This window comes from Hylobates moloch, unplaced genomic scaffold (assembly GCF_009828535.3).
Source record: "Hylobates moloch isolate HMO894 unplaced genomic scaffold, HMol_V3 SCAFFOLD_5, whole genome shotgun sequence".
Taxonomy (NCBI): Eukaryota; Metazoa; Chordata; class Mammalia; order Primates; family Hylobatidae; genus Hylobates; species Hylobates moloch.
Genome location: NW_026652280.1, coordinates 151886427 through 151914103, shown reverse-complemented (window position 1 = coordinate 151914103; position 27677 = coordinate 151886427). Strand labels below are relative to the sequence as shown.

Genomic DNA, 27677 nt, shown 5'->3' with positions numbered 1-27677 from the left:
GTGATCCGCCCGCCTCGACCTCCCAAAGTGCTGGGATTACAAGCGTGAGCCACCGCGCCCGGCCTGGTCTATATTTTTAAGAATAGATTTAGTGTCTGGCTTAATAGATAACCCAGAGATTTTCATATCTGTTTATATATTAAATCTCTTATTGTATCACGTTATGCAGCCTCTGGAAAAACTCCATGATACAGTAATGGGAGAATGAGAATCAAAAAGGAAAATACTGTTTTAGTATTATTATAAAAGCTATATTGGTATGGTGGATCCTTTAAAAAGATTTCAGGAACCTAAGGCGGTCCCTGAACTACATTTTGAGAACTACTATTATACAGAATAACTACAAAGATAAATCTTACAAAACTGGACCAATTATAGGAAAGCCAGTCAAAAGGAATGAAAATTCTCAAGGTTATAACTTCCTCCTTTGGCTTGGAGAAGTTTAATCGTCTGAAGCCTCCTCTCAACTTGTTAAAGTCATTCTCAGTCCAGCTTTGCTCCATTGCTGGTGAGGAGCTGCGTTCCCTTGGAGGGGGAGAGGTGCTCTGATTTTTAGAATTTTCAGCTTTTCTGCTCTGTTTTTTCCCCATCTTTGTGGTTTTATCTACCTTTGGTCTTTGATGATGGTGACGCACAGATGGGGTTTTGGTGTGGATGTCCTTTCTGTTTGTTAGCTTTCCTTCTGACAGTCAGGACCCTCAGCTGCAGGTCTGTTGGAGTTTGCTGGAGGTCCGCTCCAGACCCTATTTGCCTGGGTATCAGCAGTGGAGGCTTCAGAACAGCAAATATTGCTGAACAGCAAATGTTGCTGCCTGATCGTTCCTCTGGAAGCTTCATCTCAGAGGGGTACCCAGCCGTGTGGAGCGTCAGTCTGCCCCTACTGGGGGATGCCTCCCAGTTAGGCTACTCGGGGGTCAGGGATCCACTTGAGGAGGCGGTCTGTCTGTTCTCAGATCTCAAACTCCATGCTGGGAGAGCCACTACTCTCTTCAAAGCTGCCAGACAGGGACCTTTAAGTCTGCAGAGGTTTCTGCTGCCTTTTGGAGGAAGTTCGAACACATCGCAAAGAAGCTAAAATCCTTGAAAAAATATTAGACAAATGGCTTACTAGAATAACCAGTGTAGAGAAGTCCTTAAATGACCTGATGGAGCTGAAAACCATGGCACGAGAACTACATAACGAATGCACAAGCTTCAGTAGCTGATTCAATCAACTGGAAGAAAGGGTATCAGTGATTGAAGATCAAATGAATGAAATGAAGCGAGAAGAGAAGTTTAGAGAAAAAAGAGTAAAAAGTAATGAACAAAGCCTCCAAGAAATATGGGACTATGTGAAAAGACCAAATCTACGTCTCATTGGTGTACCTGAAAGTGACAGGGAGAATGGAATCAAGTTGGAAAACACTCTGTAGGATATTATCCAGGAGAACATCCCCAGCCTAGCAAGGCAGGCCAACATTCAAATTCAGGAAATACAGAGAATGCCACAAAGATACTCCTCGAGAAGAGCAACTCCAAGACACATAATTGTCAGATTCACCAAAGTTGAAATGAAGGAAAAAATGTTGAGGGCAGCCAGAAAGAAATATTGGGTTACCCACAAAGGGAAGCCCATCAGACTAACAGTGGATCTCTCAGCAGAAACTCTACAAGCCAGAAGACAGTGGGGGCCAATATTCAACATTCTTCAAGAAAAGAATTTTTAACCCAGAATTTCATATCCAGCCAAACTAAGCTTCATAAGTGAAGGAGAAGTAAAATGTTTTACAGACAAGCAAATGTTGAGAGATTTTGTCAACACCCTAAAAGAGCTCCTGAAGGAAGCACTAAACATGGAAAGGAACAACTGGTACCAGCCACTGCAAAAATATGCCAAATTGTAAAGACCATAGATGCTAGGAAGAAACTGCATCAACTAACGAGCAAAATAACCAACTAACATCAAAATGACAGGATCAAATTCACACATAACAATATTAACCTTAAATGTAAATGGGCTAAATGCTCCAATTAAAAGACACAGACTGGCAAACTGGATAAAGAGTCAAGACCCATCAGTGTGCTGTATTCAGGAGACTCATCTCACATGCAGAGACACACATAAGCTCAAAATAAAGGGATGGAGGAAGATTTACCAAGCAAATAGAAAACAAAAAAAGGCAGGGGTTGCAATCCTAGTCTCTGATAAAACAGACTTAAACCAAAAGATCAAAAGAGACAAAGAAGGCCATTACATAATTGTAAAGGGATCAATTCAACAAGAAGAGCTAACTATCCTAAATATATATGCACCCAATACAAAAGCACCCAGATTCATAAAGCAAGTCTTTAGAGACCTACAGAGAGACTTAGACTCCGACACAAAAATAATGGGAGACTTTAACTCCCCACTGTCAACATTAGGCAGAATTGACGAGACAGAAAGTTAACAAGGATATCCAGGAATTGAACTCAGCTCTGCATGAAGTGAACCTAATAGACATCTACAGAACTCTCCACCCCAAATCAACAGAATATACATTCTTCTCAGCACCACATCTCACTTATTCCAAAATTGACCATATAGTTAGAAGTAAAGCACTCCTCAGCAAATGTAAAAGAACAGAAATTACAACAAACTGTCTTTCAGACCACAGTGCAATCAAACTAGAACTCAGGATTAAGAAACTCACTCAAAACCGCTCAACTACATGGAAACTGAACAACTTGCTCCTGAATGACTACTGGATACATAACAAAATGAAGGCAGAAATAAAGATGTTCTTTGAAACCAATGAGAAAAAAGACACAACATACCAGAATCTCTGGGACACATTCAAAGCAGTGTGTAGAGAGAAATTTATAGCACTAAATGCCCACAAGACAAAGCAGGAAAGATCTAAAATTGACACACTAACATCACAATTAAAAGAACTAGAGAAGCCAGAGCGAACACATTCAAAAGCTAGCAGAAGGCAAGAAATAACTAAGATCAGAGCAAAACTGAAGGAGATAGAGACACAAAAAAACTCTTAAAAAAATCTATGAATTTAGGAGCTGGTTTTTTGAAAAGATCAACAAAATTGATAGACCACTAGCAAGATTAATAAAGAAGAAAAGAGAGAAGAATCAAATAGACCCACTAAAAAATGATAAAGGGGATATCACCACCAATCCCACAGAAATACAAACTACCATCAGATAATACTATAAACACCTCTATGCAAATAAACTAGAAAATCTAGAAGAAATGGATAAATTCCTGGACACATACACCCTCCCAAGACTAAACCAGGAAGAAGCAGAATCCCCGAATAGACTAATAACAGCCTCTGAAATTGAGGCAATAATTAATAGCCTACCAACCAAAAAAAGTCCAGGACCAGATGGATTCACAGCCGAATTCTACCAGAGGTACAAGGAGGAGCTGGTACCATTACTTCTGAAAATATTATATTCAATAGAAAGAGAGGGAATCCTCCCTAACACATTTTATGAGGCCAGCAACATCCTGATACCAAAGACTAGCAGAGACACAACAAAAAAAGAGAATTTTAGACCAATATCCTGATGAACATCAATGCAAAAATCCTCAATAAAATACTGGCAAACTGAATCCAGCAACACATCAAAAAGCTTATCCACCATGAACAAGTGTGCTTCATCCCTGGGCTGCAAGGCTGGTTCAACATACTCAAATCAATAAACGTAATCCATCTTATAAACAGAACCAAAGACAAAAACCACATGATTATCTCAATAGATGCAGAAAAGGCCTTTGACAAAATTCAACAACCCTTCATGCTAAAAACTCTCAATAAATTAGATATTAATGGGACATATCTCAAAATAATAAGAGCTATTTATGACAAACCCACAACCAATACCATACTGAATAAGCCAAAACTGGAAGCATTCCCTTTGAAAACTGGCACAAGACAGGGATGCCCTCTGTCACCACTCCTATTTAACATAGTGTTGGAAGTTCTGGCCAGGGCTGTCAGGCAAGAGAAAGAAATAAAACGGATTCAATTAGGAAAAGAGGAAGTCAAATTGCCCCTGTTTGCCGATGACATGATTGTATATCTAGAAAACCCCATTGTCTCAGCCCAAAATCTCCTTAAGCTGATAAGCAACTTCAGCAAAGTCTCAGGATACAAAATCAATGTGCAAAAATCACAAGCATTTCTATACACCAATAACAGACAAACAGAAAGCCAAATCATGAGTGAACTCCCATTCACAATTGCTTCAAAGAGAGTAAAATACCTAAGAATCCAACTTACAAGGGATGTGAAGGACCTCTTCAAGGAGAACTACAAACCACTGCTCAACAAAATAAAAGGGGACACAAACAAATGGAAGAACATTCCATGCTCACGGATAGGAAGAATCAATATGAAAATGGCCATATTGCCCAAGGTAATTTATAGATTCAATGCCATCTCTATCAAGCTACCAATGACTTTCTTCACAGAATTGGAAAAAACTACTTTAAAGTTCATATGGAACCAAAAAATAGCCTGCATTGCCAAGACAATCTTAAGCCAAAAGAACAAAGCTGGAGGCATCATGCTACCTGACTTCAAGCTATACTATAAGGCTACAGTAACCAAAACAGCGTGGTACTGGTACCAAAGCAGAGTTATAAGGCAATGGAACAGAACAGAGCCCTCAGAAATAATACCACACATCTACAACCATCTGATCTTTGACAAACCTGCAAAAACAAGAAATGGGGAATGGATTCCCTATTTAATACATAGTGCTGGGAAAACTGGCTAGCCACATGTAGAAAGCTGAAACTGGATGCCTTCCTTACACCTAACACAAAAATTAATTCAAGATGGATTAAAGACTTAAATGTTAGACCTAAAACCATAAAAACCCTGGAAGAAAACCTAGGCAATACCATTCAGGACAAAGGCATGGGCAAGGACTTCATGTCTAAAACACCAAAAGCAATGGCAACAAAAGCCAAAATTGACAAATGGGATCTAATTAAACTAAAGAGCTTTGCACAGCAAAAGAAACTACCATCAGAGTGAACAGGCAATCTACAGAACAGGAGAAAATTTTTGCAATCTACTCATCTGACAAAGGGCTAATATCCAGAATCTACAAAGCACTCAAACAAACTTACAAGAAAAAAACAAACAACCCCATCAAAAAGTGGGCAAACGATATGAACCCACACTTCTCAAAAGAAGACATTTATGCAGCCAACAGACACATGAAAAAATGCTCACCATCACTGGCCATCAGAGAAATGCAAATCAAAACCCCAATGAGATACCATCCCACACCAGTTAGAATGGCCATCATGAAAAAGTCAGGAAACAACAGGTGCCGGAGAGGATGTGGAGAAATAGGAACACTTTTATACTGTTGATGGGACTGTAAACTAGTTCAACTATTGTGGAAGACAGTGTAGCGATTCCTCAGGGATCTTGAACTAGAAAGATTATTTGATCCAGCCATCCCATTACTGGGTATATATCCAAAGGATTATAAATCATGCTGCTATAAAGACACATGCACATGTATATTTATTGTGGCACTATTCACAATAGCAAAGACTTGGAACCAACCCAAATGTCCAGCAATGATAGACTGGATTAAGAAAATGTGGCACATATACACAATGGAATACTATGCAGCCACAAAAAATGATGAGTTCATGTCCTTTGTAGGGACATGGATGAAGCTGGAAACCATCATTCTCAGCAAACTATCACAAGGACAAAAAACCAAACACCGCATGTTCTCACTCGTAGGTGGGAATTGAACAATGAGAACACTTGGACACAGTAAGGGGAACATCACACACTGGGGCCTGTCATATGGTGGGGGGAGCGGGGAGGGATAGCATTAGAAGATATACCTAATGTAAATGACGAGTTAATGGGTGCAGCCCACCAACATGGCACATATATACATATGTAACAAACCTGCACGCTGTGCACATGTACTCTAGAACTTAAAGTATAATTAAAAAAAAAGAAAATTCTCAAGTTTTTAAGAGAATGTATTTGGAGACTATCAAGAGGACAAAGTAGATGAGAAAAAACATTCTTCATAGTTTATCTCAGATCAAGAGGGAAAATAATATTTAGAAAAGAATAAAAATGAAACTACTACTCTCCAAATTATTTGATACCAATACAGTATTATCTTCACTGAGCGGTAAATAAAGGTATAATGTTGAATGTTTTCATTAAGAAGCAATTTAAAAATTGCCTAAGAACTTGAATAAACATTTCTTCAAAGAAGACACAGAAATGCCTCAAAAGTATATAAAAATGCCCAATGAAACTAATCATCAGAAAAATGCAAATCAAAACTGCAATAAGATATTACCTCATATCTGTTAAGATGGCTATTATAAAAAATAGTAAAAGACAAGTGTTGGTAACAATATGAAAAAGTTGAAACTCCTTTGCACTGTTTTTGAAAATGCAAAATGATGTAGCAGCTACGAAAAGCAGGACGGAGGTTCTTTAAAGAATTAAAATTAGAACTATGATACGATTCAGCCATCCCACTTCTGGATATTTATCCAAAAGAACTGAGATCAAGATCTCAAAGACATGAACACTTCCTAGTTCCTTTCTCTTACTCTTTCCCTTTCCTAGGATGTGGCATTTGATAAACCCTCTGTTCAACTCTCTCATTTCCCCAGTGATCTCTATTGACTTTGGAAATTTACACAGCTTTTTACCTCAGATTATGTATTGATCTAGCACCCACTTGCTGCTTTTCGAAACCAATTCTGCAATTACTTGGCTTGAAACCTTTCTTATCCACATATATGGAGCTAGGTATAATAAATGGTATCAAAGATGGGTTTCTCCAGAAAGGGCTATAGCCTCCCTTCTAAGCCATCAATATTGCTTCCTTGGACCTTAAAGGCTGAACTAAAATTATCCATAGCCTCTGGTAGCTCTAGTATCTTCCCTATAGATTCTTCTGATAAATTCTTATACTTCTACCTCAGTACACACTAAAAACCACTACTTCTCAGAATTCCTAATACTGAGGACAACTCCAGCTTCTTATGAGACCCATTAGTTGCAGGTGGCTGACTGACTAAACTGTACTTCATTGTTTATATTTCCCTCATTTCCATTCTTTATAAAATCAACCTCTGCCCAGTGAGATTTTTCTAGCTCTTCCCCATCCCCTACAAGTTCTAGCATAGAACTTGATTGATTGCAAGTTTTTAGGCCTTATGCTTTACTACAGTGCCTGGAATATTGTAAATATTCAGTAAATATCTATTTAAAATAAATTGCATTACTGGTGGAACCCTAAAATGAGAGTTATACAATAACAAAGGACTACTTTTAGAGTAGATGTAAGACTGTCATCACAAAGCTCATTTCTTAGCATTAGTTAAGCTAGAACAAATCCCAGAAACCGAATAATAATAAAATTTTACTTTCCAGCATAAGGAAACACACTATTTCACAAAACAATGACATAAATTGACCCCCAAAATAAAAATATTTAAACATATTTTTTAACATTCTATATTATAAAAGAAGGTGACCAGTTCCACATTTCCTAAATCTCATAGAGAATCAACTCCTTCACTATTTTCTTAGTATCATTTTCTGTTGAACGAGATAAAAAAGAAGATGAGCAGTAGCTTCAATATTTTGGCTTGTAATATTATGGAACTAATTATTCTCCCTCTGTCCTTTCCCCCGCCATATTTACCTGAATTTAAAGTAGACATAAAATACTAAAAGCAATCAAATAAGACTAGTTCTTGATGTATGAAATTACAGCAACCTCACCCTGACTTGCCAGCTGTGTTCGGCAACACTCTAGTCAAAGCCAGCTACACAGACTGTGATGTAAATGCACTCCTGGGCTACGCAATGCAATAGTCCTGAGTAAGGTGAATCCTTCTCTTTCCTCTCTTATATAGGACAAGTGACAACTTATCTCTTCTTTTTAATAGTAAAAGGAAAATTACACCTCACCAAAGAATATACATAGATGGTAAGTAAGCATATGAAATGTTCAACATCATACATAATTAAGGGAATTATAAATTAAAGCAACAACGAGGTACTAGTGACAACCTATTTGAATGACCAAAATCCAAAACACTGACAATACCAAAAGCTGATGAGGTCTTGTGTAGCAACGGGAACTCTTATTCATTGCTGATGGGAATGAAAAATGGTACAGCTGTTTGTATGACATTCTTGTCATACAGTCCAGCAATTGTATTCCTTGGTATTTACCCAAATGAATAAAAAACATGCCCACACAAAAACTTGCATACAATATTTGTAGGAGCTTTATTCATAATTGCCAAAACTTGGAAGCAAACAAGATGTCCTTCAACAGGTGAACTGATGATCTTTCATACAACAGAATATTATTCAGTGCTAAAAATAAAATGTGTGCTCAAAGCCACATGAAAAGGCATAAAGGAGACTTAAACACATATCACCAAGTGAAAGAAGCCAATCTGAAAAGGTTACATACTATATGATTTCAACTATAAGACATTTCAGAAAAGGCAAAACTGTGGAGACAGTGAAAAGATCAGTGGTTGCCAGGGGTAAGGTAAGAAGGATAAGCAGAGTACAAAGAATTTTTAGGATAGTGAAACAATTCTGTATACTACAATAGTGAATACATACCATTATACATTTGACAAAACCCATAAAGTGTACAACACCAACAGCGAACTGCAATGGAAACTACGGACTTTAGGTGATAATGATGTGTCAGTATGGGTCCGTCTATTTAATAAATTTACCACTGTGGTGTAGGATGCCAATTGTAGGGTACAGGGAAACTCTCTGTACTTCCCACTCAACTTTGTTATGAAACTAATACTGCTCTAACAAATAAAGTTTATGAATTAAAAAGAAGAGAACTGATGATGTGGCATAAAATATAAAACAGAGGTACCTGAAGCAGTATTTCTATATTTATGTTATCAAAAAAGTAAGTAAATTTTTTTCACAATAAAAACGTTTTTACTTTGTAAATAAAACATATTTGAATTTTTAACAAGATGTATAAACCTTTAGAAAGCAATAATTATCTAAAATTGTATTAACTATGAACACTATTAATATCTTGCTGACTATACCTTAATGTATTTTTTCACATCTACGTGGGGGGTGTGTGTGTGTGTGTGTGTGTGTGTGTTTTGAGACAGTCTTGCTCTTTTGCCCAGGCTGGAGTGCAGTGGTGTGATCTTTGCTCACTGCAACCTCCTCCGCCTCTGGGATTCAAGTGATTCTCATGCCTCAGCCTCCCAAGTAGCTGGGATTTCAGGAGTATACAATCGTGCCCAGCTAATTTTTGTATTTTTAGTAGAGATGGGGTCTCACAATGTTGGCCAGGCTGGTCTTGAACTCCTGGCCTCAATTAATCTATCCGCCTTGGCCTTCCTAAATGCTGAGATTACAGAGCCACCATGGCTGGCCTATGTGGTATAATTAAAAAGTTATCTTGTTGATATTTTTGAGTCCTTATTAAAATTATAATAGATTTAAATACAAAAAGCTCATCAGATTTAAAAATATATATTTAATCCTTTAGAATAATACATCTAATAATAATTAATGGAAAGATTTCACAGGGAGAATTGTATATGAGAACATTTAATTTTATTTGATCTTACAAAATGGCACTCAACATAGCATGTATATAGTTCCATGAGTCTTATTTATGGGAAAAATTAATCTTTGGAAGCAAAGCAAAAATAAATAAAAATATTCTAGAATTCAAGCAAATCAGCAGTTATAAAACAAATCTTACTTTAGTATAGCTGAATGCCAGGTTATTTTATGTCAGGTGTTTTCTGGAGGTATACAAAGCCATAGAGTACAAGATGTGAACATTCAGTATGTTAGAAGTGGTTCCGAGTAAGAGAGCCCTTTCTGAGAGGTTGTATATGGTTACCCTATAGATAGCTTTCCTCCTTTGCTGATAACCAGGGAGAATCAGGCACCCTCTCCAGAAGATTAAGACAGAGGGTGTGAAATTCCAATTTTCATGCCCCAAGGAGAAAGGGTATTGCTCAAGTTCTAAGAAAAAGATTAGATCATTATCCTAGGAAGTGGACTGTCAAAACAGATAGAAATTCACAACATATAGACTGATTCCTTTCTTTCCACATGGTTGAAGCAGTAAAGGTTTCTGGCCATCACTTTCTTACTTCACAGATGCTTTCTCTCCTTCCTTACAACACAGGAACTAAATCAGCACAAGGAAGCTTCCGATGTATGTGGCAAGGAGTGGGGATGGCGGGGGGAGGAAGGGAGGGGAGCTAGGCTGCCTCTGACATAAATATTTTGGGAAATGCCCCCATCTATTTCCTTTTGGCTCCCATGGGTGTGAGTATCTCTCACACTATATTCCTTCTAAAATTCATGTTTGAAATATAGGAAGTAGATGAAAGAAGACTATGCCAACAAAGTACAGGTAATAAAGGAATTACAACACAGTCCAGCCTAGGTTACTTACTATAAGTTTATAAGGAATTTGAAGTCAAAGCCCCGGTGGGGTATTGGTGTGTTTGCTATTACTCCCTGAACATATATTTTGCTTAGAACAGCAGTAACCTCCAAGGGAAATTATCAACCATACCAAGGCGATTTTAAATATCCTTAGGCATCCTAGCAAAATCTTTCATATTAGTATTCAGATTTCCCTAAAATCTATCATAATAGTATACAAGTTTTCCTTCAATTGGATCTAATTGAACTCCCACAGTTCTGTATTTATGCCAGCCTAATCTGTACCAGTCATAACTACGCTTTAATACCTGTAAGCCATGGAAAAATAACGTCCCTAGTAAGTGTCTAGGAAGTGTTCCACATCCTCCATTTCTTCTCTTCTGACCCAGCTGCTTTTGTCAAATTCACTCCTCATGGCTTCTGACTTCTGGTTCTTTATCTCATTTACAGTTAGTTCTTGCTCCATAAACACTGGATGTTTATTTGAACATCTAGTTTTGCATCGTGGTATTTCCTAAGTGAATGTAGCCTGAACTCACTCCTCTGTCTCTTCACACTTTAGTTTCCATAGTTAGGGGAATTATTAAACCCTTTAAGTCAAGCAGGTTTTATCCCCAAACAGGAGAAGATTCAGATACTGATTACTTCATCTAATTCCTGAACCTTGAATTCTATTCTTGGCTAATCCTTTGTATTGGTTTGCTCATGGCGTGTTTTGTTGTTGCTATTGTTTTGTCTTGTTTTTTATGAACTCTCAGTATTAAATGTTCATGTTTTTTCACCTCCACCCCTTTCCCTACTCCTTAACCCTTTCGCTGTTCCTTTAGATTTATCAATTATCACTACAGTTTCTTACAAACCAAACTCCAAGGCACAAGAAATCAGGTAGCTCACTTAGTTGATATTATTATTTTTACCACTCAAAATAATAAAAGATAAAATAATAAGTGAATAAAAAAATACATAATGAATAAAAGAATAATATGTAATTATTATATAAATAATAAAATAAGAATAATGAAAGATAATAATAAAAGAATAATATATCAACTGAGTGAGCTGAAGAGGAAACTACAAATGAAGCCAGCAGAAGATTGAAGGACAATTTTATACAAAGAAAGTATTCATCAAAAAATAAAACGTACAAGTAAAAATAATTTTAATTACTTTAAGAAATTGAGATGAAGACAACTTCTATAATATTCTATGAATGGTGGTTATAAAAAATAAAAATGCACAACACAATGTACATATTTATCAACTATGAAAGAATAGTTCTTAAAAAGTAATATTAATAATGATATAGTTAGCAGAATTATTAAAAATACAAGGGAGATTTCAAACATTCTTTATAATAAATTTATCTGGAAAAAACTTCATAATATTCAAAATACTTGCAAAACCCTGACAATGGTACATTTTATATAACTTTATACATACTAAAAAATCTTTGGAAAATGAATATTTTATTTGATTTCATGCACATATATATTTGCTTGCCACAACACAATATGTACATATAATATATATTTATACACACACATTAGTTGTCAATATATTCAAATTAGTTATAATTACACAACAAATTGGTTATCAGTATACTGATATCATACTCTCTAATCATACTCTGAAATCATACTCTGTATAAAGTATGTAAAAAAGCAGGTGGTATGCTCTGAAATCTAGTGCTTTTATATTCTACACAGAGGGTCAAAACATACTTCAGATGAACTTTATAATTTTATAATACACATTATCATCTGGAGCAAATTAATACTGTTCGCACTGAGTGCTGATGAGGGACAAGTTTTGAGTAGAATACATTTGCCTTTTGTATCCTATGTTTTTATTCAATGAATAACTTTCACATGATTTAAGGAGTTGAGAACATTCCTATGCTATATCTGGAACACAGGTGTTCATTTGCCTTGAAATAAGACTAATGACAATCTGGACCTTTTGTATTGCCTTCTAACAATGCTAATGTAATAGAAATATTTGTAGTTCAGGCTAGTCAAGCAGAGAGCCACATATGAAGGAGCTTATCACAAACCAAGTGCTTTAGAAATTATAGAATGTTCACTCCAGCTAATTCTACTATAATGCTAAGTATTCATTTCTACCATTAATTAGTGTCCAAATCAAAACAAAATTATAAAGATAAAAAAGCACAAATTCTGGAGTCAGAAGACCTGGAGTCCGATCCTACCTATTAATTATGTAGCTTTTGGTAAGTTAATTAACCTCTATGTCTCTTAGTTTTCACATTGATCAAAATGAGATAAAAATATCTATCTTTGGTGCTACAGAGAATAAGTTACATACCACTTGCAAAATGTCTATCACAGTGCCTGGGATATAGTAGGCATTCAATCAACATAAATAAATTTCTTTCTATTTCCACTGTGTCCTCAAAGCAATTTATAATATAGCATAAAACAATGAATGAATGTTGTATTATAGAGTTACCACTCTTTAATAAACTAAATATTTATGTTTTCAACCACTGAGAAGTGGTTTTTATGTTACTATTACTACTTGTAAAAACGAAATAAAAAATTATATATATAAAGCATAAATTATTAAATGGTTGTGGTATACTATTAATGCACTACAAAAACGTATTTGTATTACAATACTATATGACTTTTTTCAATCAAAAAATATAAAGCAGGATATTAATAATGTAATGAAGGACATTTAATAGAGATTGAAGAAATAATAGTGCTACCTAAATTATAACTTTAATATCTTAAATAAAAACATTTCAAAGAAAAATAATAAACTAATTGTACTTACATGTTTCCAATATGCAAGCTTTCCTTTTATATTAGTTTCAGGTTTGAAGAAGAGATCCTTAAGGAGTTTATCTTCATACCCTTTGGTTATATAAATCCATTTTGTTTCATATCCTGTAATAATTTTTTCCTGCTGTGTTTTATGGAAAAACACAGGGCTGAATATAAGGGGAGGAGAAAACTATTTGTTAGTTTTTTGCCATTAAAAAACATGAAAATCAGTCATGAGTTCACTTACATCTTAGAAAACATTGTGTTAAATTGAATGTAATAATATATTTATTTTCATAGTATTGTTATATAATGCTACTTAGTAACTAAGATTTGTTCATCAACATTCATCAGAGGATAAATGAATGCTGAGAAATTTCGGCTGACATGAATCTACAAACAATTCTGTACTTACATCTGGCTAAGCATTTTAATAAATAATGGAAAGGAGAATATGTCTAAATTATCTATAGAAACATAAGGTAACCAGTGTGAAGTTATTTTTTTTCCAAACCTAGTGAAGAAGGAACTTTTTAAATGAGGTAACAGTTATTACTATATCACAAAAATTATATTTGTACTTCATTACAAACTAGGAAATATGCTTTAGAGCAGTATGTCCAACATAATACAAGCCAAAAATAATTTTAAGTTTTTGATTAGCCACACTAAAAAAAGTTTAAAAAACAGGTGAGCTTAATTTTAATATTATGCTTTATTTAACTCAATAGATCAAAAATATTACCCAATAAATGGCATCTACAAGCTAACATCATACTCAATGGTCAAAAACTACATGTTTTCCCTCTAAGATTAAAAACAAAGAAAGGATGTAATCTTTCATCAAACCTACTCTATATTGTACTACAATGCCTACTGGTCTAATAAGGCAATAAAAAGAAAACCATAGACCAATCTCACCTTTGAACACAGGCACAAAAATTCTAAATATTAGTGAAAAGAATCTAGTAATGTAAGCAAAGAACAATAACACTATGATCATGTATTGTAAAACTCACTACATCAACAAATTAGTGGAAGAAAAAAGTGTGATTATATAAGTACATACAGGAAAGGCATTGGATAAAATTTAGCAGCCTATCTTTATAGAAATATCTTTATAAAACAGGATCAAAAGAAACCACATCAATATCATGGAGGTGATTTACCAAAAATCAGCAACATCCATTCTGAGTGATAAAATAATTGTTTGAAGTAAAATGATAAATGAGGTAGATGGTTACCATTATTACCATTATTATTCAATAAGAGAAATAAAATTAACTGAGGAAAGCAAACTTCTCACTTCTAAGATGTTTTAAATAGACTCCACCTATTTACTCCTTCATTCAAAATATTTGTATTAATGACATACAAATTAGTTAAGGAAAAATATACTAAGATAATACAATTTATAATAATTTAAATAAGGCCATTTACTTTCTCATGCTGACCAGTCTAGGCTAGTGGAGTAGCTCTGCCCCATAAAGTCATTCGATTTTGTTTTACCATATCCAAAATCACTGCCATCAGCTACATGATGAATGCACTCTAGCCCACAGAATAAGGAAACGTGAAAACAAACGGGGAACAATAACAATTTAAGCACATAAAATCGAAGTTGTACTCATTACTTCTGCTCACTTTCCAATATAACAACAACAAAAAAAAATTGTAGTCTGATGAATATACTTAGCCACGAGGGAGTGTGAATACAATCTCTAGTTTTCAGTTAATTGCCAAAAGAAAAGAAAAGAATGGATGTTAAAGGGAAAAGTAGTTTTCTGCAAATGCTCAATATGTGCCCTGTGAAGAGAAAAAAAATGTTTCTAACATGATGAATGTTATGTTCTCTATGTAGAGACAGATAGTATAGAAATAAAACACAAAATATATAATAAGTAAATTGCTTTTTACATAGGCTGGTCTGGGATAATATTGCTAAGAAGAGACAAGATATAGTGGGTATCACAGAAAAAAACATTCTAGTCAGAGCAAATACCAAGTGCAAAGAACCAGGCAGAAGTATGCTTCATGAGACAAGACCACATTTGGCATGTCTGAAAAACAGAAAGAAGGTCACTGAGATGGAAAGTCATTGCAGAGCTTTGAGCAGAAGAGTGGCTTTGAAAAGGATCATGTTGGGGAGATGATTTTCTGGAATAGAGATGTGAGAAATTCTGTGGAATCTCTTCCCAGGGAAACAATATCTGGTAGAAATTTTTTTTAAGTTATATATCTCTGGAAATTGTCCAACGGGTATACAGCAAAATAAACATCTATTCAAGAAAATCTGTTACATCTCAGTGTTAACAGTGAATCTTTGCCATTTAAACCACAATTTTCTCTCTTCTTTCCTCCCTTCCTCCCTCAACCCCAGTTCAGTATGACAGAAGTTCCACCCTGAATAAGTACAGCCAAGAAGACAGGATCCCTCTACCACTGGGTCCCAGCTGAGGGCTATTGTATTTTCGCAAGAAATGCATAAATTTATCTCACATCCCGATCCTACCTCCATGTTTCAGAGGTATTATGTCAGGAAAGAATAGCTGAGAGGTCTGGGGCTTTCTTCATCCCTCCAGCTCCCACTGATAGGCAGAAGCTCTAATAAAGGTGCAACAGGTAGAGAATACTGGAGCCCTGGTAGCTCTTACTCCAGATCACTTGTAAGATAGTGATTCTGTGCCCGGTGAGGCAAGTTGAGAAGACTAGAGACTGCTGTCACAGCTGAGCACTCTATTTGTGAATGCCACTCTGAAAAAAGTGAGCCACTGCCTCCTCCCTCTGATCTAGGACAGTGGCACAGTGATTTTGCCCAAGGATAAATGTAGCCCATATGAACGTAGACCCTGAAGTGCTCCCCTCATCCCCTCAAAGTGAACTGACTTTATGAAACAGAGTGTGGAGAATTTCAAATCTAAAGGCACTGTTAAAAACAGTAGAGGTTATGGCGTTAAGCAATTAAGAGGAGGATGGTAGCTCCATGAGACTAAAAAGGTAAACTGAAGATCAGGTTGAAGTTTTCCAGAGAGAAACAGGAAAAGAGCTAAGAAGAGTACCGGGATTAGAGCAAACAGCAAAAACTAGCCTCAAAGATTACCCTGGAAGGGGCCCCAACATAAAATGAATCAGACAGTGGAGCAATTTATGTTCCAGATCATTGTTAAAGACAATAGAGCAATCAACCAGCAATTAGTGGAGGATGACACTGGGTTTGATACTAAAAAAGTTCAGACAGCTTAACAGGGAAATCAGAGAAGACAGTCAAAGAAAGCTTATACCACTGTCCTCCCAAGAGCAACATAGCTGGCCAAATAGCTGACTGTAGCTGGTGCATGCTCTGAGGAGCAATATCAGAGGCTGCACAATGCAGGGAAAATAGACTTCACTAAAATAGTCCAGCCAAGTTATTAAACAAATAAATCACAACAAGGAACTCTGGGTGGGGCTACAGTATCCCGGATTGTTATGATATATTACCTAAAATGTCGAATTTTAAACAAAATGTTATTAGGCACAGAAACACAAAAATGTAAATTATATACAAAATAGGGCAGACAACAGAAACCAACATAGAAAGGGCCCAGACAACAGGCCAAAGACTTCAAAGCAGGTATTATAAGTATGTTGAAAGAAAATCAAGCTTAAGTAAGTAAATACGCTTAAAAGAAATCAAATAGAGTTAAAGGCATGATAACAATGCCTTTTCAAATAAAGACTATCAATAAAGGCATAAAAATAATTTTAAAAAACCAAAAAATTTGCAACTGAGAAGTACAATAACTGAAACAAAAAAATTTTACTATGGTGGCTCAACAGATTATGCTGAAAAACAGAAATAAAATGAAGACAAGTGAACAGACCCACAAAAAGTTGAGGGATACAATTAAGTCCACCGGTACAAATAATGGCAGTACAAGAAAATAAGAGACACAGAGAGAAAAAGGCAGAAAATAAATATTAGAATAATAGCTAAAAATTCTAAAACTTGATTTTGAAAAATTAATCTACACATCCAAGAAATCCAATGAACGTAAAGAGGTCCACATCCAGACACATCATAGTAAAACTACTGAACTCTAAAGATAGAAAATCTCGAAAATATCTGCTTGAACTCAAGAAAAATGATGAGTCATGTCCAAAGGAATCCCAGTAAAATTAACTATGGCTCTCTTATGAGAAACAATGGAAGCCAGAAGGCAGTAGTATGACATTGCCAAAGTTCTGAAAGAAGAAAAAGAAGAAAGAAATTCAATCAACAATCTTAAATCCAGAAAATATGATCTTTCAAAACTGAAGGTGAAATAACAATGTTTCCAGATGAATACAAGCTAAAATGATTTACTTCTAGCAGCATGCTTTTTACGAGCTAATAAAGGAAGTTCTCTTTAGGCTGAAGTCAAGAGACCGCCATGCTTTTTAAGATTAAAAAAAGCAGAGTGCTGGTAAAGCTAATTATGTAATTATTAATCGGTATAAATGCATATTTTTTCTCTTAACTAATTGAAAAAGTAATTATATTAACACATATATATAAACCCCCTCTCTCTTTCTCTCTCTCTCTATGTATATATATATACACACAATTATATATATAATTGTATCATTTTATGTGTATATTGTTATATATATACACATATATATAATTGTATTGTTGGATCTATAAAATATAGAAATATATTTGACAATAAGAGCACAAGGAGGCAGGTGAGAGCAAAGTTGGAACAGTGAAACTACCCCAAATGGTAGCTCAAATCCATAAAAATTAAGAGAACTAAAAATGATAAATAGAAATATTAATATAACAAACTCTATGAATATATCCATTCATCTTTTAGTTTCTTTAAAAAGCTTACAGTTTTATAATGTAACAATTATAGTCACAAACTGTTGGATTTGTAACATGTATAGATGTAATATGTCTAATTTAATAGTACAAAAAGTGGGGAAAGGGAATAATGTTATATGGAAGTAATGTTTCCATATCTCACTAGACTTAAGTTAGTGTAAATATGAAGTAGACAAGATAAGTTAAAGTGTACATTGTAAGGCCTAATAAAAGCACCAAGATCACGCCTGTGATCCCAGCACTTTGGGAGGCCGAGGTGGGCGGATCATGAGGTCAGGAGATCAAGACCATTCTGGCTAACACAGTGAAACCCCATCTCTAATAAAAATACAAAAAATTAGCCAGGCGTGGTGGCAGGCGCCTGGAGTCCCAGCTACTCAGGAGGCTGAGGCAGGAGAATGGCATGAACCCGGGAGGCGGAGCTTTCAGTGAGCAGAGACGGAGCCACTAAACTCTAGCCTGGGCAACAGAGTGAGACTCCATCTTAAAAAAAAAAAAAAAGCACCAAGAAAATCACTAAAAACATACAATTAAAAAATCAATAAAGAAATGTAAATGTTAAGCTATAAAATATTCACGAACAATAAAAGCTGTAAAAGAAGAGAGGAACAAAAAAGATATAAGATATATCTGTGAATAATGTTAAGATTTTTTATTTTAAAATAAATTTCCCTTTTATTCTTAGTATTTTATACAATTATATGATTAATTTTACATGGCTCCTATTTTAAATATAATCTTTAATTTTATTTTCATTTTCTTTCTAAAATATACTATCTTATCTAATGATTTATTTTTTATAATATCTGATAGAAAGTAAACTCATAGAATTGAAGCGGTACAAATAATTTCCACAACCTATAGATGTTAAAACCTAATTTTTATTTCAACAGAAGTATTTATTTACTTTCATGAATTGCTCAAACATTCATTCATTCAAAAAGCACTGTTCTAGACTCTAGGGACCTATTGATTAAAAATCCAAAGTCAAATGATGTTTAGATTAGAAAAACTTCTCAATGGAAGATTTTTTTCTCTTATTATAATGAATTATAAGGACAAAACATTTAAATTTAACTTTTAAAGACACCAATTATTTAATCTCAACATTTCTTTAATATTTCCATCTCATCTTACTTTTACTGGAGACTCCCTAAATGACATTCTAACAGGAAGTGGCTTCTTAATGAACTACTGGCTGGAGGAATTCAGGAATTATCTGGTTGCCTTAGCAATTAAAACTCTCATTACAAAATAGAAAATAACTCAAGAGTTCAAAATAAAATGGAGTGTTTGTAAAACTTTGCTTTGCCTTCAATAAGTAAGTGGCTTCATTAATCCATTAAGATCCTGGCTGGACAGTATGAGACAGCCTAGATCTCAAGATCAAGGTAACCTAGCCAGAAGAGAGGGGTCTTGGATCTTTCATGAAATAACTCAGATTTACTCTAATTTTCCAAGAATAAAGGCTAAAAAACAGGAGAATTTTAAAGTTATGGTATGTATTACAGTTTAGCTTCAGGGTCATGAATCTATACTGAGAAAAATACCCATAGCTTTCTTCAGATTCCCAAAGGAATCTGAACCCTCCCACCAAAAAAGTCAAATGTTGGAACAGGTGTTAAAACAACTAAGAATGTTCTAAAAGAGAAGAAAAACAAGACTTGATGACAAAAACCAAATATTAAATGCTTAAAATGCATAATGTAAAATAGAAAATCAATACAAAGAACGAAAACAATATAAATCAGGACATTATTCAATTAAAAATAAGTCCAAAATATACATTCTAACTTTTTTTAAAAAAATCAAAATATATTGATTTTTAAAACCTAAAAACAAAAAACTCCACTACAGCTTAAAACAATAAAGCAGAAGAATTCTCCAGTATAGAAGTTTTTCCACAGCAGAGTACCCAATGTTAGAGAAATGTGCTGGTGTACAGAGAATACCAAAATAAAAAATAAAAATCCATATGCTGCCCTATACCTGGAGCTCTTGCCCTGGCCCACTGAAATGAAGGTAATACAGTTGCACTATGTTCTTTTGTAACTTTGGAAATATGAGGTCATGTATTAAAGAATACTATCATGGCTTGAAATTTGAAGGCTAGAAAACGCCAATATAAGGGTCTATTAACAGTTCTCTGAAATGACAACATACAGGCAATCAGATATAAGGCTCACCCCCACTGAACCTGTCAAAGGGTGAGATAATAACTTCAGCAATTTCAGAAAAAAAATTGAGATTTCTTTCTATGGTATTAAATAAAAAACAATTGGGTTAATTATTATTTTACAATTCAATACATAGGTATTATTAACTAAAAAGTATTAGATAATTTTTAAGTTTTCCTCAAAGTTTGTTGCTAATTACCTGGGTTCAGTAGAAAAATACAAGGTAGTGAGCATCAAAATTCAAAGGAAATGTTGATCACAGTAATTTTTAAATGAGAAAGAAGATACATATGTTCAGAATGCTTTAAAAGTATCTACAAAATGCTATCTGCAAAGAGCTTTAAATTTACATATTAATGAAAAACTTTAAGCCATTATGTAAGTATTAATATTTTATGATAATAGGTAATATACCATTAATAAGGTATAAATTGCAGAAGCATGAAGAGCAAAACTTAAAAAAACCCATAATTCAAATGATTATTAATTTAAAAGAGTAAATCTGCCCTGTTATGTACTTAGTCTTCAGCTCTATTTGTCCTAAAAAGGAAATGATTAGTTATAATGTAGTGCCACCTTTTAGTTCTTTTCTACTGTAAAACAAAGAAAGGTATATTAAATTATTTAAAAAGAATCATCACAATGATCATCACAATCAGTAAAGGAAAAGTCATTATCATCTTCAGAACATTTGTATATCAAAATATTTTAAATAGAAGTTATCCAGAACTGATGATAAAAGGTGACTTTCCAGGTAACTTTGGCAATGGTTGAAAGTAAAAATATAGATAGATGGAAAAGGTGTGTATATTTTATCACAATTGCAAATATTAACTATCAACATAGCCTTTAAGAGCTACCTCCAACCACCTTCATTCCTGTGGCTCATTTCATTAAAGACTTGACTTAATGACAAGAGTCTCATGTAAAAAGTATGAAGAAAAGATAAGCAAAGTATGAAGAAAAGATAAGGCCTTATTATTTGTATTAACAGTAGTACAATTATTAGCAGAAGTAATAGAAAAACAAATACTGTCTTGATAATATTAATAATATACCAGCTGGGTGAGGTGGCTCATGCCTGTAATCCCAGAACTTTCGGAGGCCGAGGTGGGCAAATCACTTGAGGTCAGGAGTTCCAGGCCAGCCTGGCCAACGTGGTGAAACCCTGTCTCTAGTAATACTACAAAAATTAGCCAGGCGTGGTGATGCGCACCTGTAATCCCAGCTACTCGGCCTAGGCTGAGGCAGGAGAATCACTTAAACTCAGGAGGCAGAAGTTGCAGTGAGCTGAGAAAGCACCACTGCCCTCCAGTCTGGGTGACAGAGCAAGACTGTCTCAAAATAATAGTAATAATACACCATATAACTAGCAATTACTAGTATCAGTAATACAATAATAAAAATAGAATTCTATATATCCACTGACCTGGGAAATCAAATTCCAGAAACTGTTTATAAAGACATTATAATGGATATATAGACACACGTAAATTTACAGGGTTTTGTCCCTATCTTTTTATAATTTAGAGAAAATAGAAACCATAATAATGTCCACCAAGAAGGGAGAATTTTACCTAAATAAAACATAACCATTTAAAAGAATACATTTAGCTATTAAAAATTGTTATGGAATAATATCTAATACTATAGAAAATGGAATCAACCCCATTAGAAAATAGTAGGCATAACATACCCTTTTTTGTAAAATAAAAATACACTCATATGTATATGTACACATTTTTAAAACTGTATACACACACACACAATTATCAATCATTACTACACTCTCGCTTTTACAGACCATTGCACAGGCACCTACCCATACATTTGGTTCCACATTTTTCCCTTGTTCAAACGGACATAAACTTACGCTCTTGTTTTGTGCAAACAAAGAAGTTTGTTAAATGTATTTTTTTGTAACTTGCTTTTCGAACTTAATACATTTCTGAAATCACTCAAATTAAATTTCAGAACTAACCCATTACTTTTTAACAACTGCATAATATTTTATACTGTCTTTGTATCCAGTTTTCAACAAAGGACACGCATAAGTTTTTCAAGAGTTTTGCCACCAGAAATAAGACAGTCTCTCTCTTGCTCTCTTTCTCTCTCTCTCTTCCCAGCCTTCTCCCCAACCCCACTACCTCCCACACACACATTTTATTTTTGTAGTATAAGTTTCAAGAACTGTTATTGCTGGCGTAAGAGTGTATTAGTCAGGATGCTCTAGAAAAATAGAACCAGTAGAATATATATGTATATATATACACATATATATTATGTATATATATACAACATACATACATATATTATATATATATAGCGAGAGAGATTGTATATATATAGCGAGAGAGATTGTATATATATAGCGAGAGAGATTTATTTTAAGGAATTGGCTCACACATTGTGGAAGCTGGCAATTCTGTAATCTGTACGGCAGGCCTGCAGAGAAAAGTTGATGTTGCAATCTCAAGTCCAACTCTGCAGTCTCAAAATTCAGGCAGGGTTTCTATGTCGCACTCTTGAGGAAGAAATGCTTCTTCAAGAAATCTTGGTCTTTGTATTTGAGACCTTTAATTGATTAGATGAGGCTCACCCACATTATGGAGGGTAATATGCTTCACTCAAAGTCTATAAATTTAAATGTTAATCACATCTAAAATTCTACCATGATAACAACATCTGGACAGGTGTTTGACCAAGTAACTGAGCACCGTAGCCTAGCTATGTTGACACATAAAACATTACAAATAGTATAACACTTTAAAAATTAATTTTAGTAAAAATTGTCATTTTGTTTTTTAAAATGGTGGTAGCAATTGTCACCAGTAATATAATTCCCCTTCTCTTAAATCCTTATAAGAACTATTATCCCACTTAAATTTTTTTTTCAAATTATTAAGGAAATATATCTAATTGCTGATATAATTTGCATACTCTTGCATATTAATGAAGTTAAAGATATTTTGATATGTTGGTTGGTAGTTTATATTTCTTCTTCTATAAGTTGTCTATTCACATCCTTTGTCTATTTTTTTCTGATTCATTTTTCTTTGCTCGACTACTTTATATACAAGCTATTTATATGTGAACATTTCCTGATTTGTATAGACATATTCTTTTGAAAGTAGTTAAATAACATTTTCTCCATATATAGGTCACTTACAGTCTCCTCCACAACAAGGTTACAAAAATATTCAACTTAATTATCTTCTAGCCGGGCGCGGTGGCTCACGCTTGTAATCCCAGCACTTTGGGAGGCCCAGGCGGGCGGATCACGAGGTCAGGAGATCGAGACCACGGTGAAACCCCATCTCTACTAAAAATACAAAAAAATTAGCCGGGCGTGGTGGCGGGCGCCTGTAGTCCCAGCTACTCGGAGAGGCTGAGGCAGGAGAATGGCGTGAACCCGGGAGGCGGAGCTTGCAGTGAGCCGAGATCGCGCCACTGCACTCCAGCCTGGGCGACAGAGTGAGACTCCGTCTCAAAAAAAAAAAAAAAAAAAAAAAAATATCTTCTAATGTCCTATATGTAATGTTTTAACTCATCTGAAATATATTTGTGTTTATGGGTGTACAGTAAGAAAACAAATATTTTGTTTAGAAAGATAAACAATTTTACCACGATCAATTATTAAATAAATCATCCTTTCCCCACCAAATTAAAATAATACTCCTATACTACTTTGAGATTCCCTTATATACACAGGTCTTTTTAGGGGCCCTCGTTATTCTGTTCATCTGATTTCTCTATCCCTGTGCCAATACAACCATATATTGATAAAGTGGCCTAAAAGTGATTTTTAATATTTGGAAAGGCATACTTCTTCAGATGTTTCTTGGATATTACAAAGCATTTAATTTTCCTTCTCTGGAACTTTAAAAGCATATTTCCCAGTATCTCTACAAAAACAAGATTGTAATTGAAATCACTTATGTTTAAATATAAACTTAGAAAGGATGGTTATTTGTATTATACTGAATTCTCACCCAGAAATATGGTATTTATTTATATATGTTCAGGTTTTATTGTTTGATAAAAATTGTTATTTTCTTCATATAGGACCTTTATTTTTTGTATGTTGTTTCTTTTTTTTTTTTTTTGAGATGGAGTCCTGCTGTGCCGCCAAGCTGGAGTACAGTGGTGTGATCTCAGCTCACTGCAACCTCTGCCTCCTGGGTTCAAATGATTCTCCTGCCTGAGCCTCCTGAGTAGCCGGAATTACAGGTGCATGCAACCAGGCCCAGCTAATTTTTGTATTTTTAGTAGAGACAGGATTTCACTATGTTGGCCAGGATGGTCCTGATCTCTTGACCTTGTGATCCACCCTCCTTGGCCTTCCAAAGTGCTGAGATTACAGGCGTGAGCCACAGTGCTGGCCTGTATGTTGTTTCTTAAATATTTTCCAGTTTTATTAACAAGGTGAAATATAAAATTTTCCATTTATATGCAATTGAAATTTTGTTAGTATGAAGAAAAACATCCATTTTTATGTATGCATATTTTGTATCCAGCCACCAGCCAAATTTTTAAATTCTACTAATCTCTTTGATTTACCATTCATATTAATACATTATTAATAATGTAATTTCTTTCTTATTTTCTAAACATGTGGCCAGATTTATCTTATCATGTATGGCCTTAACTTGAAACTCCAAAACAATGTTAAAAATTTTAAATTTTAAAATAAATATGATAATATTTAATAAATAGCTCAGTCTTTTAAAATTATTTTTATTAGAAAGAGTGTTAATTTTATTAAGTTACTTTTCGGGCACTCAATAACATGATTACATTTTCTCCATTAATTAATTGTATTAATAAGTTTCCCACTTATTATCCCTCGATTCGTGGACTAAACTTTACTTGGTCATGATTTATTAAACCTCCCATATATTGTAGAACATGATGATTGATTAACATTTAACATTTGTGTCTTCCTGTGTTCCTGATGCTGGGCAGTAACATTTTTATTACTCTGTCATGCCTTAGAATTAAAATTGTACCAACCTTATAAAATGAACAGGTATTTTAAAAACTTTTCCTATGGGCAAGAATAATTTAAACAATATTATAGTCTTGTTCGTTAAAGATTATGTGGAACACAGAAATAAAACCACTTGAGAATAGTGTCTTTGTCAATGTTCATTCATTATTTTATTGTTTGCTTATTGGTCTATAGAGATATTATACTCACCTTGAGTCCATTTTGATGGTTCATATTTGCTAGATATCATTATTATTTTGGCAGATAATTGCCATCCAACTTTTCCATGTCATGGCAAACAAAGAAAATGATATTATTTGTTTATTATTGAAAACAAACCAAGTAACTTGTGGCTGGAAGGGACCTGCCAAAAAGGTGCAGAGGATTATAGCTGCCCTAGGCTTGTGCTGATTGCTGAACCATAACCCCTTATGGGCATGTCTATGTGGCACAGTAAGCCGGTGAGAAGTTTTTCTCTAGACTTTAATATTTCATAGTTTTGTATGCTAGTCATTTATATAATTTTAATCTTATTAGTAATTCTGGTTACAGATCTTCTCATTACTTTTCTTTTTTTATTATACTTTAAGTTTTAGGGTACATGTGCACAACATGCAGGTTAGTTACATATGTATACATGTGCCATGTTGGTGTACTGCACCCAGTAACTCGTCATTTAACATTAATATATCTCCAAATGCTATCCCTCCCCCTCCCCACCACCCCATAACAGGCCCCGGCGTGTGATGTTCCCCTTCCTGTGTCCATGAGTTCTCATTGTTCAATTCCCACCTATGAGTGAGAACATGTGGTGTTTGGTTTTTTGTCCTTGCGACAGTTTGCTGAGAATGATGGTTTCCAGCTTCATCCATGTCCCTACAAAGGACATGAACTCATCATTTTTTACAGCTGCATAGTATTCCATTGTGTATATGTGCCACAGTTTCTTAACCAGTCTATCAGTGTTGGACATTTGGCTTGGTTCCAAGTCTTTGCTATTGTGAATAGTGCCGCAATAAACATACATGTGCATGTATCTTTATAGCAGCATGATTTATAATCCTTTGGGTATATACCCAGTGATGGGATGGGTGGGTCAAATGGTATTTCTAGTTCTAGATCCCTGAGGAATCGCCACACTGACTTCCACAATGGTTGAACTAGTTTACAGTCCCACCAACAATGTAAAGGTGTTCCTATTTCTCCACATCCTCTCCAGCAGCTGTTGTTTCCTGACTTTTTAATGATCGCCATTCTAATTGGTGTGAGATGGTATCTCATTGTAGTTTTGATTTGCATTTCTCTGATGGCCAATGATGATGAGCATTTTTTTTTTTTTTTTGAGATGGAGTCTCGCTCTGTCGCCCAGGCTGGAGTGCAGTGGCGCAATCTTGGCTCACTGCAAGCTCCGCCTCCCGGGTTCAAGCAATTCTCCTGCCTCAGCCTCTCCGAGTAGCTGGGACTACAGGCACCCACCACCACGCCGGGCTAATTTTTTTGTATTTTTAGTAGAGACGGGGTTTCACCATGGTCTCGATCTCCTGACCTCGTGATCCGCCCGCCTCGGCCTCCCAAAGTGCTGGGATTACAAGCGTGAGCCACCATGCCTGGCTGATGATGAGCATTTTTTCATGTGTCTTTTGGCTGCATAAATGTCTTCTTTTGAGAAGTGTCTGTTCATGTCCTTCGCCCACTTGTTGATGGGGTTGTCTGTTTTTTTCTTGTAAATTTGTTGGAGTTCCATGGTACTGGTACCAAAACAGAGATACAGGCCAATGGAACAGAACAGAGCCCTCAGAAATACCACACATCTACAACCATCTGATCTTTGACAAACCTGACAAAAACAAGAAATGGGGAAAGGATTCCCTATTTAATAAATGGTGCTGGGAAAACTGGCTAGCCATATGTAGAAAGCTGAAACTGGATCCCTTCCTTACAACTTATACAAAAATTAATTCAAGATGGATTAAAGACTTAAATGTTAGACCTAAAACCATAAAAACCCTCAAAGAAAACCTGGGCAACACCATTCAGGACATAGACATAGGCAAGGACTTCATGTTTAAAACATCAAAAGCAATGGCAACAAAAGCCAAAATTGACAAATGGGATCTAATTAAACTAAAGAACTTCTGCACAGCAAAAGAAACTACCATCAGAGTGAACACGCAACCTACAGAATGGGAGAACATTTTTGCAATCTACTCATCTGACAAAGGGCTAATATCCAGAATCTACAATGAACTTCTCATTCCTTTTCTAAAATATTTTTTCTGGCCTGGGCCTATCTATTTCATTAGTCTTTTGAGAGAATAAACATTTAGTTCTCACTCATTTGTTGGAGCTAAAAATTGAAAGCATTATTTCCTAACTCTAGTTTTTTTTGTTCAATTT

At 34.9% G+C, this 27677-nt stretch overlaps 1 protein-coding gene across 3 annotated transcripts in view; it reads right to left on the bottom strand.

Annotated features, from left to right (window-relative positions):
• Window positions 1-27677, bottom strand: part of LRRIQ3 (leucine rich repeats and IQ motif containing 3) — a 210324-nt gene that overhangs the window by 106895 nt on the left and 75752 nt on the right. For all 3 annotated transcript variants that reach the window (XM_032155580.2, XM_058439879.1, XM_058439878.1), the window contains exon 5: window positions 13275-13431. In XM_032155580.2, the coding sequence (XP_032011471.2) occupies window positions 13275-13431 (157 nt within the window). The remainder of the gene's footprint in view (window positions 1-13274; window positions 13432-27677) is intronic.